At 34.7% G+C, this 12818-nt stretch overlaps 2 protein-coding genes across 13 annotated transcripts in view; one reads left to right on the top strand and one right to left on the bottom strand.

The window, feature by feature from the left end:
• The window catches only part of shi (dynamin-1 shibire), a 32914-nt gene extending 25883 nt beyond the window's left edge, over positions 1 to 7031 (bottom strand). For 8 of the 12 annotated variants that reach the window (XM_074085322.1, XM_074085305.1, XM_074085331.1 and 5 more), the window contains exons 1-2: positions 6793 to 7031; positions 2012 to 2085 (exon numbers count right to left, since the gene is read on the bottom strand). In XM_074085322.1, coding sequence (XP_073941423.1) covers positions 2012 to 2085; positions 6793 to 6956 — 238 coding nt within the window. In that variant the 5' untranslated portion in view covers positions 6957 to 7031. Of the gene's footprint in view, positions 1 to 2011; positions 2086 to 5631; positions 5987 to 6792 lie in introns of those variants that run through there. The other 4 variants (XM_074085356.1, XM_074085374.1, XM_074085314.1 and 1 more) reach the window with 3 other exon arrangements.
• A 2063-nt stretch (positions 7032 to 9094) lies between these two features.
• The window catches only part of LOC141426407 (uncharacterized), a 39061-nt gene continuing 35337 nt past the window's right edge, over positions 9095 to 12818 (top strand). Inside the window, 2 exon segments of the mRNA XM_074085297.1 lie at positions 9095 to 9272; positions 9777 to 9939. Of these exon segments, the coding sequence (XP_073941398.1) occupies positions 9826 to 9939 (114 nt within the window). The 5' untranslated portion in view covers positions 9095 to 9272; positions 9777 to 9825.

Here is a 12818-nt window from a genome sequence, read left to right as displayed (position 1 = left end):
TAGAGAAACTGTTAAATAGGTAGTTAAAATAAATCAATTCATGATATAATTTTTTCGTTAGTTGCTTACTTAGAATTAGAAATTGTATAAATTGAGCTGCCTAATGTAGATTAGACTAGACATATTTCTTACTTATTACCTGCTACCATCAATTTTCGTCTCGATTTGCTGTCACTTGCGATGCGAATAATTTGTAAGAAAAAAAACCGGCCAAGAGCGTGTGGGACACGCCCGAAATAGGGTTCCGCAGCCATTACGAAAAAATTAAGTAATATTTTTGTAAGGATTTCGTATTTTGTACGGAATATTCCATGTTTAGGTATACATATGTATTTTATACCTTAGGCTGCTAAGAGCTCTTAAACTACTAATAATTCTAAAGAAAACTTAACCGTTATAGTTTTCTTTGTAAGTTTGATATAGGTACTACCATCCTGAATTTTTCAAATTTTTTCCACCCACTGGTTTAGATTTTAGAGGGGAGGGGGGGACGCTCGATATAAATGAAAATTTGAACTTTAAAGTTGAATATACTGAATCGAAAAATCGTTTTAGCAACCCCCTAATGTTTTTAAAAGACCTATCCAACGATACCCCACACTACAAGGTTGGAGGAGAATAAAAAATCACCCCCACTACGTCTAAGGGATGGGATGTACTCGGAAAAAAAATGTTTTTCTTCCATTTTGTTGGCATAGTTTACATATATATATTCGTGCAAAATTACAGCTTTCTAGGATTGATAGTCCCTGAGCAAAGCCGCGGACCGACAGACAGACAGACAGAGATGGCGAAACTATAAGGGTTCCGTTTTTGCCATTTTGGCTATGGAACCCTAAAAAGGGACATGCAAGGGGCTATTTCAGTCGTGGTTGCTAGTGCTATCTATTCTAAAGTAATACTCCAGGCGTTAGATACCATCGTCAATTTTCCTTGAATAATATCGCCGAAAGACACGACAGCTAAAAAGTATTTGTAACAAGAACAAATTCTGTGTTTGAAACATGACATAAACTGGGTTTATGACAAATTTCTTTCGTCAATACCCCCAGATGTGTAATGGTGGCGGCGTTTGAAACGCTCGCATAATCAACAACCTACTAATAATACCTACAATTTTGCACAAGCTCGATACTAGACAGAGCCAAGTGACGTCACTCCCTCATTTTTTGTTAGAAACGTTTCGAGTAGGTAATTTGTACCTTGTACAGCGTTATTTTTGATACAGCAGTATTTGTTACGTTACGCTTTGATCCAACAAAAAGCATAAATCTGGGGTCCTGGTGAAAAAGGGGTTAATTCTGCAGAAGTTGAACAGCTGATTTCGACTTAAACCCCTTTACACATAAAATAGAAAATAGCTGAGTAATTTCTGCAGACTTAACCCCTTTTTCACTAGTTTCGCAGAAATATATATACGTTACCAAGACCTCAACAATATCTATACACCTTTATGCCACTAAACATAAGGTCGATGTATACATAACGCTGTATCGATGTTTATGACCTCGACTGTACATCTATCTATATCTTACCTTTACATGAGAAATTCTTATATATACATTTCGGGGATCTCGGAAACGGCTCCAACGATTTCGATGAAATTTGGTATATATACGTAGGGGTTTTCGGGGATGAAAAATCGATCTCGCTTGGTCTTATCACTGGGAAAACGCTTCATACCGAGTTTTAGCCTCACCCAGATATTACCAATTATAACAGTACGAAACTTCTTTGAGTAAGTCACCATAAGAATTTTCACCATTTTTTCATCATCATCAATTCATATCAGCTGTAGGACGTTCACTGTTGGACATAGGCCTCCACCATTCTCGCGGTTACCTGTTTCGGTAACAAAACATCACATAAGCATATGCACCCTTTAAGTAGTTCCATTCCAATCAACCTCTTTTTCAAGATTCTTCTTCTTCTTCTTGCGGTGCCTCTCCACTCCGCATATCATATAACTATATAACTATGACACCCTAAAAATGAATATTTAATCACATACCTGCATTTCCTTGAATAAGCTGTAGAATCAAAGGTCGTCGCGTTACTATTCCTGAGCCGCGAGGCAAGAAGTCCCTAGGACAAAAACAAACTATTAATACCAAACTTGAACTCTGTGGGTACTCTGACAGCAAGGTTGAAGATGTATAAACTGATCCCTGTTTTAGGTTTCCTGTCTGTTCCTCCCCCCGACATCAAAATTATATAAACCGAACAGTCTCCTTATGCGTGTAATGTCTCTACATCGACATTGGCAAAATACATCTTGCTAAAAGAGCAAGGGCAAAAGCCATTAAAAAAAAAAAAAAAAAAACTGATCCCTCATAGTGACAGGCTCTATACTACTAAGTGCAAAATTCGAACTACGTATCTTGCATTCCCGCTTTTATTATTTAATTCGAGAGTAAGAAGGACGGTACGATACGAACTTCGATTTTCGTACTAGCCCATATTAATGGGTCAGTAGATAGTAAATGGTTGCCAGAGAGAGATGTCAAGCTAAGCTATTAATTGTCTATCAGTTCACCACTCAAGATATTGGATACCCCTCATATACCTAATTACTGCATATTTACAATCATCCATTATCGTTAGTAGACCCCGCTATCAGGTGCAATTTGGTAGCTGTCAAGTCTTAGGGATGGGTAAAAAATATTTAGAAATACTAACAAAATGTCGATAATTTTTCTATACCATAATGAGGTAATGACAGTCTAACAGCCTTATTCATAAAAAAACCTTAATAGGGGTTTGATCGGTCTGTTACTTAGCAGACTGATTAAGCTTAGGGTTCACTAAAAATATCTTCGGTATGATTTTTTTGCTCTTGTCAAAGTCAGCTGTTCAAACTTGTGGTGGCCATTTTGTGACTTAGCAGGGAGATAAAGGAGGGTCTACGGTCCTCTAACTTTAGCAGAGCCTTGATCGACTGATTAGCGCTAACAGACGTTTATGAGTCATGTTTTTTAGCATCGGGCCTTCAAGGAGGCTCTAACTTTTTATGAATAAGGCTGTAAGACTTTAATTAAACGTGTTTATTTTGTACTACATTTAACATTTTTAATTTTTATACATAAAAAAAACTTTAACTTTTAAACCCAATATAGGTATCTTAGCTCTTTTAATTTTTAGAAATATGTCTGGTAATATTAATATATTTTTATATAATAAATTACTATATTTTTATAAAAATTTAGTAATATATCACGAGACATTTCTAAAAATGAAGAGCTAAGATATATTGAGTTTAATTGAAGTTATTTTTTTTATTTTTTTTTTAATATTTATTAATTTTGTAATTATTCCTGTTTTACAAAATAAACATGTTTAATAAAGTCTTAGACTATCATTATGATAAGGAATAATTATCTTCATTTTTTTTTATTCGACTGGATGGCAAACAAGCAAGTGGGTCTCCTGATGGTATGAGATCACCACCGCCCATAACATCTGCAGCACCAGGGGTATTTAGTATTTTAAAGTATTTCTTACCCATCCCTAAGACTTGACAGCTACCAAATTGCACCTCCAATAGTGGGGTCTAATCATTAATAGTTACCCTAGTTAACCTAGGTCACATTATTAATTAACAACTACATAATTTCTTAACAGTAAACGGACTAGTACTGTTGCTATTGACTTCATCTATAAAAAAAACACTATTCACTATCCTCCAGGAACTATGCAATTTCCTGGGATACAAATTATCCAATGTCCTTCAGAGTTTAAAATTATATTCTTGAGAAATTTCATCCATATCAGTGACATGAGTCTTTACCACAGTTGTAACTTTAATTTCAAAATATTAAAGAGTTCCCTGTTCAGTTGAGAAAAGCTAATCGCGTATGTTGCAACCTTTTCATAATCAATTTCGCTATACTTTTTTTTTACATATGTATGGAATGACAAAATGACATTGGGTAGCACAAAGCACCCTGATGATGTAACCTGAGTCTAAGTTTTAAATGTAATAAAAAAAGTAAGCTGCAGATAACCGAATTCCATGCGGGCGGAGCCGCGGGCAAAAGCTAGTAGTACATAAATTATGTATGTCTAAAACAGCACAGTTATTCTCCTAACAAATAAAATGCAACATACTTGTCTGTCAGTATGCAATCAGTCATTTTATGTAAATAATATACTTGAATCATTCATCTCTTGTTAAATAACCTAACCATAAAAATTTCATTTTTAATACAAGCTTTTTTGCTGACTGTACTTTTTGTTGGCTGTACTTGCATTGTCACCCAAACTACATTTGCAAACCAAATTTAAAGTCAACCCTATTAACCGTTGAAAAGTTCCGTCCTGCGGAGATGATCTTGGCTGGACTACCAGGGTGTCACTACTACATTATTGTATTGTCACGCGATTTACATAAGTATTCCAAATTTCAAGTCAATCTGACTACTGGAAGTTGGTCAAATTTAACTTTCCAAGATTTTAAAAAGCTTGTAATAAATGATGTTTAAAAATTAAATTAGAATAAATCTCAGCTATGCCTTATCTATGAAATAGAGACTTTCTAATGACATAGATTAAGTAACCAAAAAATCAGTCACTGTATTTAATTTTGATAAAATTGTTCAAATAACATTTATAATTATGAGCAGCTGTTGCACACAACTTCGATTATACAGAATTTTTCTATAGCTATCCTACAGGACCGTACAGTTTCTCCTGGGATATAAAGTATCCTGTGGTTATCAAGAGATGCATGATTAAACATTTCAACAAAAACAAATCATATTTCTAGTTTCTACTTAGGAATCAATTATGCCAAATATTCGGCTCGGTAAAAGTTTTGCCGAACATTCGGCCAATATTCGTATTCGGTGAAACCCATATTTGGCCCAACTGTAACAAGTTTTTTTTTCTGGTTAAATTTCACTGTGATTTACTTTTGGATTAGAACAATGCACGTTTTTGCACATTGCACAATCTTTGGTCAAGTTTAACTATTCACAACTGTGTGTGCAGCGTAAATAAAAAAGGGAACTTATTAATGTTAAGGTTGCTTAAAGTCATTACAACCATATCTACACTGCAACAAAATCGTAATACTGATATAAACAAATAAGTTAAGACAATGTGCAAAAGTGTTCAAAATAATATTAACACAAGACAATCAATTTTACAGACCAATCCTAACAACTGATATCAATTGTCTGATAGGAATTCAGGCCATGCGTTTACCAGTGATAATGTATCAAACACTGTCTTCTTATCTTTATTGTCTACTGACACCCACTGAAGAACAGAGCAGCACTAAATGCTTTCATTTTCTTTTTCTACAAAATATATATTTAAATGATAGGACTGGTACCCAGCATTGTGTATGACAAATATAATCAGTGCAAGAGGTGTGATAATGTACAATTATGTATGACTCATACTTAAAATATTGTAAGTAATTATAAGTGGTAGTGAACAATACCTACAAAACCACTTCAAAGATGGATCAATTCATTTAGAGCAAAACAGCACAAAGAGTTCTGAGAACAGTTCTCATTGTAATAAATAAAGAGACAGCTGATCGAAAGAGGCGAACAAGAACCATGGCCAATGATTATGCGAAGGCCCTAAATCATAATTCAAAGTCAAGTCAATAACAAAGCTCACCTGCCGACAAAGTTTTCTAACACAGAACTCTTTCCAGCGGACTGGCCACCCACAACTGCAATTTGTGGGAGATCCAAAGACATGTGCACGCCCATTTGCACGAATGCATCTTGTAGTTTGTTGACAATAGGGATTAACTGCTGCATTCCAAAATTCCCAGCCATTTTGTTTAAGATACATTAAAGTTTTACACTCCAAAATCACTACTTTAACGTCTTGTTCATCATTCACCGATAAACTACTTTTTCAATATGGTGGGTGGTTACGTTGTTGAGAATACTAACTGCAATTGTGAATAGAGCACCGTGCCATCATGACAGTTGAACAACCAATAGGCGTAAAGCTGTTTTGTACTACGGTACGCCAATGGTGAATGAGCTGTCAAAGACAGACACTGTGCTCAGTTTAGAAATTGTTGAAACGCAGAGAGGTATTTCGACAGACAAAACCTAGGAGATCGAGAACAATGCGCAGCGTAGCGGCAGGTATCGCAACTCAAAATTCAAAACATTTTGTTTTGTCTCTTTCTTGTAAGAGCCAATAATGTTGCCATACTTTTTTTATTTATAATATTAATTATTTCAAATCAACCCAGTAGATTTTAACTCCTTATAAAAAAATATTGTATGACAAATAAATGATGGTAGTCAATAATAAATTAAGTAAGAAAAATACCAATACCAGAAGAGCTGCTGAAAATCAATAATACTTGACATGCGCAACAAATCTAGGCCAGTCTTTGAAACTAATAAGGCCTATATACACTGACAAGTTTAAGTTTTAATATATATATATATATATATAAAATTTTAATAATTTCTTCACAAACGTACATAAATGTGAAACATATCCACTATAAAATTGAAGCTAGTTTACGTTAAAAACATAAACACTGAAATAAAACTGATCTCTTGAATAAATTGTTATATTCAAAACATTTCAGTAAAAATCTAGTATTAAAGTCGCTTTTCAACATTAAAAAAAGGGGAAAGTAATCATGAATTTCGTTAATTTATAAAGTTGATGTGTCATTCACATGATGATGTTGATGTGATAAAAAGATAAACGTTAATAAATGTTATAAAAACATTATTGTGTATAATAAAAATATTCAAATAAATAAGCAAATTAAGCTACCTAGTTGATGTTACGTAGTCTTACCTGCCAACAAAATTTTCTAATACTGAACTCTTTCCTGCTGACTGTCCGCCCACCACAGCAATTTGTGGCAAATCTAGTTGCATATGCACACCCAGCTGAGTGAAAGCATCTTGTAGTTTATTAACAATTGGGATCAATTGCTCCATTCCCATATTCCCCGACATGGCTGCCGGTTTTCCCAAACACTCCTCGTTTTATGAGCTTCTCCGCAGATCTTCGCGTACTGATTTTTCGTTCATCAATATAGTTCGAGGCGTGTAACGCGCAGGCGTGATAGAGAGGGTTGACGAATATAGCTGTCTCTAAGTGAAAACTAATTCAAAAGTCATGAAATTGAAATAATCATAAGAATACTTTATTTAGAAATCGTAGAGGTTTGATGTTATTTTTATATCGTATGGAGAGAGTTTGAAAATGAAAAAGTTGTTAGTTACTTGTTTTAAGTCCCATCCCATTAAGTTAAAAATATCTGACTTCGGCAAACTTTGTTTATCTATCCCTTATACCAGAGCACAAAGGTCCTATATTAGGTAGTCTCAATGCGCAAGACACATCATTAGACTACTTATGTAGGTTGACCTTTACGGGGTTTCTGGTTGCAGTGTAACCATAGTTCGTGTAACTGTAACAATTGCATACTCCAATGAAATTACTTAAAGCCTGACAAGTTCCTATATATCAACAGCAGAGGCTCCCTGCTACAGGGTTCCACCGAGTGCTAAATAGGAACTTGTCAGGCTTTACATATAGTTGGATTCTTTCAAAATGATTCCCTTCAGTTATCAACTCATGGAGGAAACATCATCCAGTGGTTTTTGAGAGTCTATTTCTTGCATACAAATTGAGATTTTAACGCGAACGCGATCGAGTCGTATTTTGTAACCGAAAACTTACAATAAGGGCACTGCAACTATCTGTTACCCGAGACTTTGTCTGGAATTAATTTGTTTATATGTCCTTCGATCCCACGGTCTTTAGCCATTTTAATGATTAACTTAGGTAATCTAAATCGGTTCATTGGTTCACGCGTGAATAGGTAACAGGCAGGCAGAATGGCGTAGAAAAGTGAAAATGATAGGTATATTATTTTGGCAATAACGCCGAGCAAAACATCCTGTGCGTTCAAATTATAGCTTCCATTTTTAGGTTTCCGTAGCCAAAATGGCGTAAAAAATTGTTTTTTTTTCTATGGTACCTCCCTTATACGTAGTGGGAGTGTTTTTTTTGTCATCCATATTTTTCGATTCAGTGATACGTTTGCGAGATATTCAAATTAAAAGTGCAAATTTTCATTAAAATGGAGCGCCCCTCCCCCCCCCTCTAAAATTTAAACCGATAGGTGGATTAAATAGAAAAAAATCAGGATGGTAGCAAGTATATCAAATTTACAAGGAAAACTATAACGGCTAAGTTTGCTTGCGAATTATTAGTAGTTTAAGAGTAAATAGCAGCCGAAGGTATAAAATATACCTAAACTCGGAAGATTCCGCGTAAACAATATTAAATCCTTAGAAACATATTCTTTATTTTTCGTATTGGCTACGGAACCCTAACTTGGGCGTGTCCGACACGCTCTTGGTCGGTATTTTGAACGACATGATGATTGCAGGTTCGCAGTTATATTAAAGGATGAAAATAGTAATTAATTTGCGATTGTTTTTGAGCCAATATATGCTGATGTTTTATCACTACTTACCTATAATTTTCTTTAAAGCCGTCGAGTAGTTTTCGGAAAAATTTGATAGTATAATAGTATACTTATATATTTGTTAGGTAAAGGACAAAATAAATAAACTCCGTTGAATATCTACCTATATAAACATGTCTTTGTTGACATTATATTGTGAAAAAGAAAACAATTCTAAGTATTCTAATGAAAATGATTGTAAAGAAAATTGGTGCTTGTGATATTAAGACTTTGTCGCACGCTTCATAGCGTGTTCAGTGGTAATTTTTTCTGACGCTTCATAGCAATTATGTGTTGTTCCTAAAACACTACACCTAATATTTATATTTGATGCTGGCAATACCATTAACAATAGTGGATTACATGTTGTCACAACGATAAAATATGTTTTTTCTGAGACATTACAAATTATCTTTTTAGTATTTTCACAAAACTCTTGATAAAGAAAATTCTAGATATCACTTGTTATTTCACTATGTCTTTAGTTAATATTTTGTTGGCTTATTGTATTTGATAAAGTTTTATTTATTCTTCATTCACAAGCTAGAATCCCAAACATTAAAAAAAAAAACCTGTTATTAAATTTTCCGCCAGAGTTCGCTTTGCTGCGTCTTTGTGACGTCACTCTATTGATTGAAAGGAGATCGTCTTTTGGAGACGCCATCTTAAAAATAAAGTGATATAAGTTTCGGTAGGGTAGAATATATTAAAAATCTAAAGTAATCTCCTATAAGACATTAGCATTCGAGCTTAGATATTATTTATATTGTGATATCAGGTATAACGGACCAAGGTACATATTTATTTTGCTTTTGTTGTTACATGAAATTTTTTAAATCAGTTTGTTATTTACCGTTCTTCTGCCCCAGTCGTCTGGTACCGTTATTACAATCCAGATACTTTGCAGCCATAAAGGAGATTATCTTATTGAATAGCGGGTAAGAAAGTGTAAGGAATTGAAAATAACGCTAACTAAAAGTGATCGATCCTGCATTCGTTGTCGGATGTAACACGTCAATAAAGACCTCGAAGGGCAGGGCTCCAATTTATCGTCCTATCAGTGCTGTGAAAGTGTTTTCTGTTCCAGTGATCAGTGACTAGTATAGTTCGATGTCTGCTTTACTGTTTTAAGCAGTTTAAAAGTAGTGAAACGTAGACACAAATTTGTTCTTTGTCGTCGCTAGTTTTTAGTTCGTTATAGTTGGATTGGTACGGGAGGAAAGTAGTAGAATTGAGTTTACAGTTAGCTAGTGATTTGAACTAGTGGTGTAAAGTGTGATGGGTGCGTTGGTTGCAGTTGGTGGTCAGTTGAGAGGGTGACTCCCTGATGGTGTGTATATCGCAGCATGTCTGCACTCTCGACGCCGGGCGGCGGAGGCACTTCGGCGCAGAGCAAGCCGACGTCCGGCAAGCCAAAATATCAGAAGTTGGACATCAATACCTTGTACTGTACCAATAAAGTAAGTACCTCCATTATAATGATTTTTAATGCTAAAATAGGAATCATGTTTGAGGAGTCTGACATTAATTGTTTCCTGTTACTTTATTGTGTAAAAAGACATTATAAACCTATTAACAAATGTTTTGTTAATGGGTTTTGGAAAGTAATTAGTAAACAAATAATAACTAACCATGTAAATTTCTGCATCCTTTTTGATTTCACAAGATATTTTGGTATGTTGTAAATGGTTATTATGCTAGTTCCATATAACTGCCATAGTTAGGAAGTTAAAAACTTGAATATAGTAGATTACTCCGAAGCAATGCTGCCTATGTTCAATCAGGAGTCATTGTATTGAATTGAAATTTTAATGGTTGAAAGGAGAGATTGACCAAGCAACATTGTCTTAAGATGGTGAGTTTATACATGTTCTGAATCAGTAAATTTTTATCTGTTGTTTGAGCTGTCTCAAAATTTTCACAAAAATGTAGTTGTCAATTTCTCCGTTCAACTGTTGACATAATAACTGTGGAGACTTGTCCAATTTTTCTAATTTAAGGTATTGTTTTATAACTGTTCAATTATCATTGTTCACATACAGGAAAAAATAACTGCATTAGTCTCTTTGGTCTCCAGTATTAGTAACTAATATTAAGATTTTAATAAATATAGAGAATTTACGATTTCTTTTGGATATTTTTAGTAAAATCAAATATTTTTAATATATTTTTTGGATATTAGTAAAATAAATAGTATATGCCTAAAATCCTAAGAAAGCTCCATTTAGCCCCTCTTGCATGGAGTGTAAGTTTACATTCCAAATTACAATGCTTTAGCCTAATGTAATTAGTTTTGTTCACTAGTTATTGCTATTCCATGGGAACTATGCAATCTTCCAGGATAAAAAACTATCCCTTGTTGTTTCCTGGGCTTAAAGTATCTCCATACTAAATTTTAATCCAAATCAGTTCAGTGATTTAAACATGAAGAGGTAACAAACAGAAAGTTGCTTTTGTATTAACATATTAGTAAGAAAGTATGATTTATTTATTATAAAAAAGGAAGTAGGTATGATATGTGCATGAGAGTCTTTCATACATTTTTTAGCTATAGCATCTTTATCCCTTGTTGTCTTTTTACATAGGCCTCCTCCACCTCCTCCAATGGAGGCATCCATTACACTCTCTCGGCTGCAACTCTAGTTCAGTATGGTCCTAAGGTTATCAAAGTTAACAAGGATAGGAAATCATCTTCCAATGAAGTTTTATTGTCAACATACTTCTCTCCATTGCCCACTGACACTATGACTAACTCATTATACAACACACGTAACTAAGTCGTGTTTGGGCTTAATGAAATCGTTGTGAGATGTACTTTGGCTACAAATCACTTAAGTGAGAAAGAAACAATTTTTAACAAAAAAGTAAAACTGACTTTAAAAAAAATAACAAAAATGGAACTGACTACAAAACCCTTCAAAATATTTTTCTAAGTACATACTAGCTCGGTGACTCAGCACAACCCAGCAGGAGGGTTTGAAACCCATAGTATGTAGGTAAGGTAAACGACTGTTGTCCCACTCCTGCTGGCTCGTGTTGAGTGCTCATGCTCGTGAGAGACTTTGAGCTAGTATGCACCTAGAAAAATATTTTCAAGGGTTTTGTAGTTGGTTCCATTTTTGTTATTTTTTTTATTTTCATTATTTCTTTTAGACCATTATTTTTTCCAGCTACTAACAATCTTCTTGTTTATTTCCTTTGACATTTGGTCCATAGGGGCAATTATTTGTTCTAAACATAATACTCTTGTACATACTCAAGCCGCGGTGCGCGGAAAGCCGTGGTGGCCTAGTGGTTTGACCTATCGCTTCTCAAGCAGAGGGTCGTGGGTTCAAACCCCGGCTCGCACCTCTGAGTTTTTCGAAATTCATGTGCGGAATTACATTTGAAATTTACCACGAGCTTTGCGGTGAAGGAAAACATCGTGAGGAAACCTGCACAAACCTGCGAAGCAATTCAATGGTGCGTGTGAAGTTCCCAATCCGCACTGGGCCCGCGTGGGAACTTATGGCCCAAGCCCTCTTGCTCTGACAGGAGGCCTCTGCCCTGCAGTGGGACGTATATAGGCTGAAATGATGAATGATGACATACTCAAGCTTATTTCTGTCCAGTAGTATGTCAATCTGTGGAGTTTTGGTTTTGTTGTATACATTTGCAGACCTACTTCTTTGCTCTTGTTGGCTAAAATATATGCAATGATAGCTAAAATATAAGATGGCTAAAGTACCATTAATTTTGTATTTTATTTGGGTCTTCTTCGAGCAAAATAACATCATCTGCAAATTTCAAATGATTGAGGAGCTGTCATTTATATTGAGGCTATATCCATCCCAGTCTAGATTTCTGAAGATATTCTCCAGTACCATTATAAACAAGTTGGGGATAATGGGTCTCCTTGTCTGACACCTCTATGGGAAAATGGTCTATTGTTTCAAGTTGACTGCCTTTACTTATGTTGTACATTATGTTTCTGATGATCTCAATGTAGGTGCCGTCCACTCCTTGCTCTTTCAGGGCTGACCAGATGTAGCTGTAATTCAGACTGTCAAATGCTTTAGCATAGTCTACAAAAATTATATAAACATCACTGCTTTTCTAAAACTTGCTTGATAGTGTATTATAGTTTTTTCTACATCCAGCCTGCTCTATGGGTTGATTATCATCTAATTGTTGTATGATTATCCCAAGGATGACTTGAAAATTTTAATTAGAAAATTAATTTTGTTACTAATATGTTTTGTTACCAATATGTTTGTTATGTTTCCTTAGGTCCTTTCTTGTGCAGTAGTATAATGTGAGATTTTCCCCACTGGTCTGGAATTGTATTAAGATAAAAATA

This window comes from Choristoneura fumiferana, chromosome Z (assembly GCF_025370935.1).
Source record: "Choristoneura fumiferana chromosome Z, NRCan_CFum_1, whole genome shotgun sequence".
Classification (NCBI taxonomy): Eukaryota; Metazoa; Arthropoda; class Insecta; order Lepidoptera; family Tortricidae; genus Choristoneura; species Choristoneura fumiferana.
This window is presented reverse-complemented; position numbering and strand designations above follow the sequence as displayed.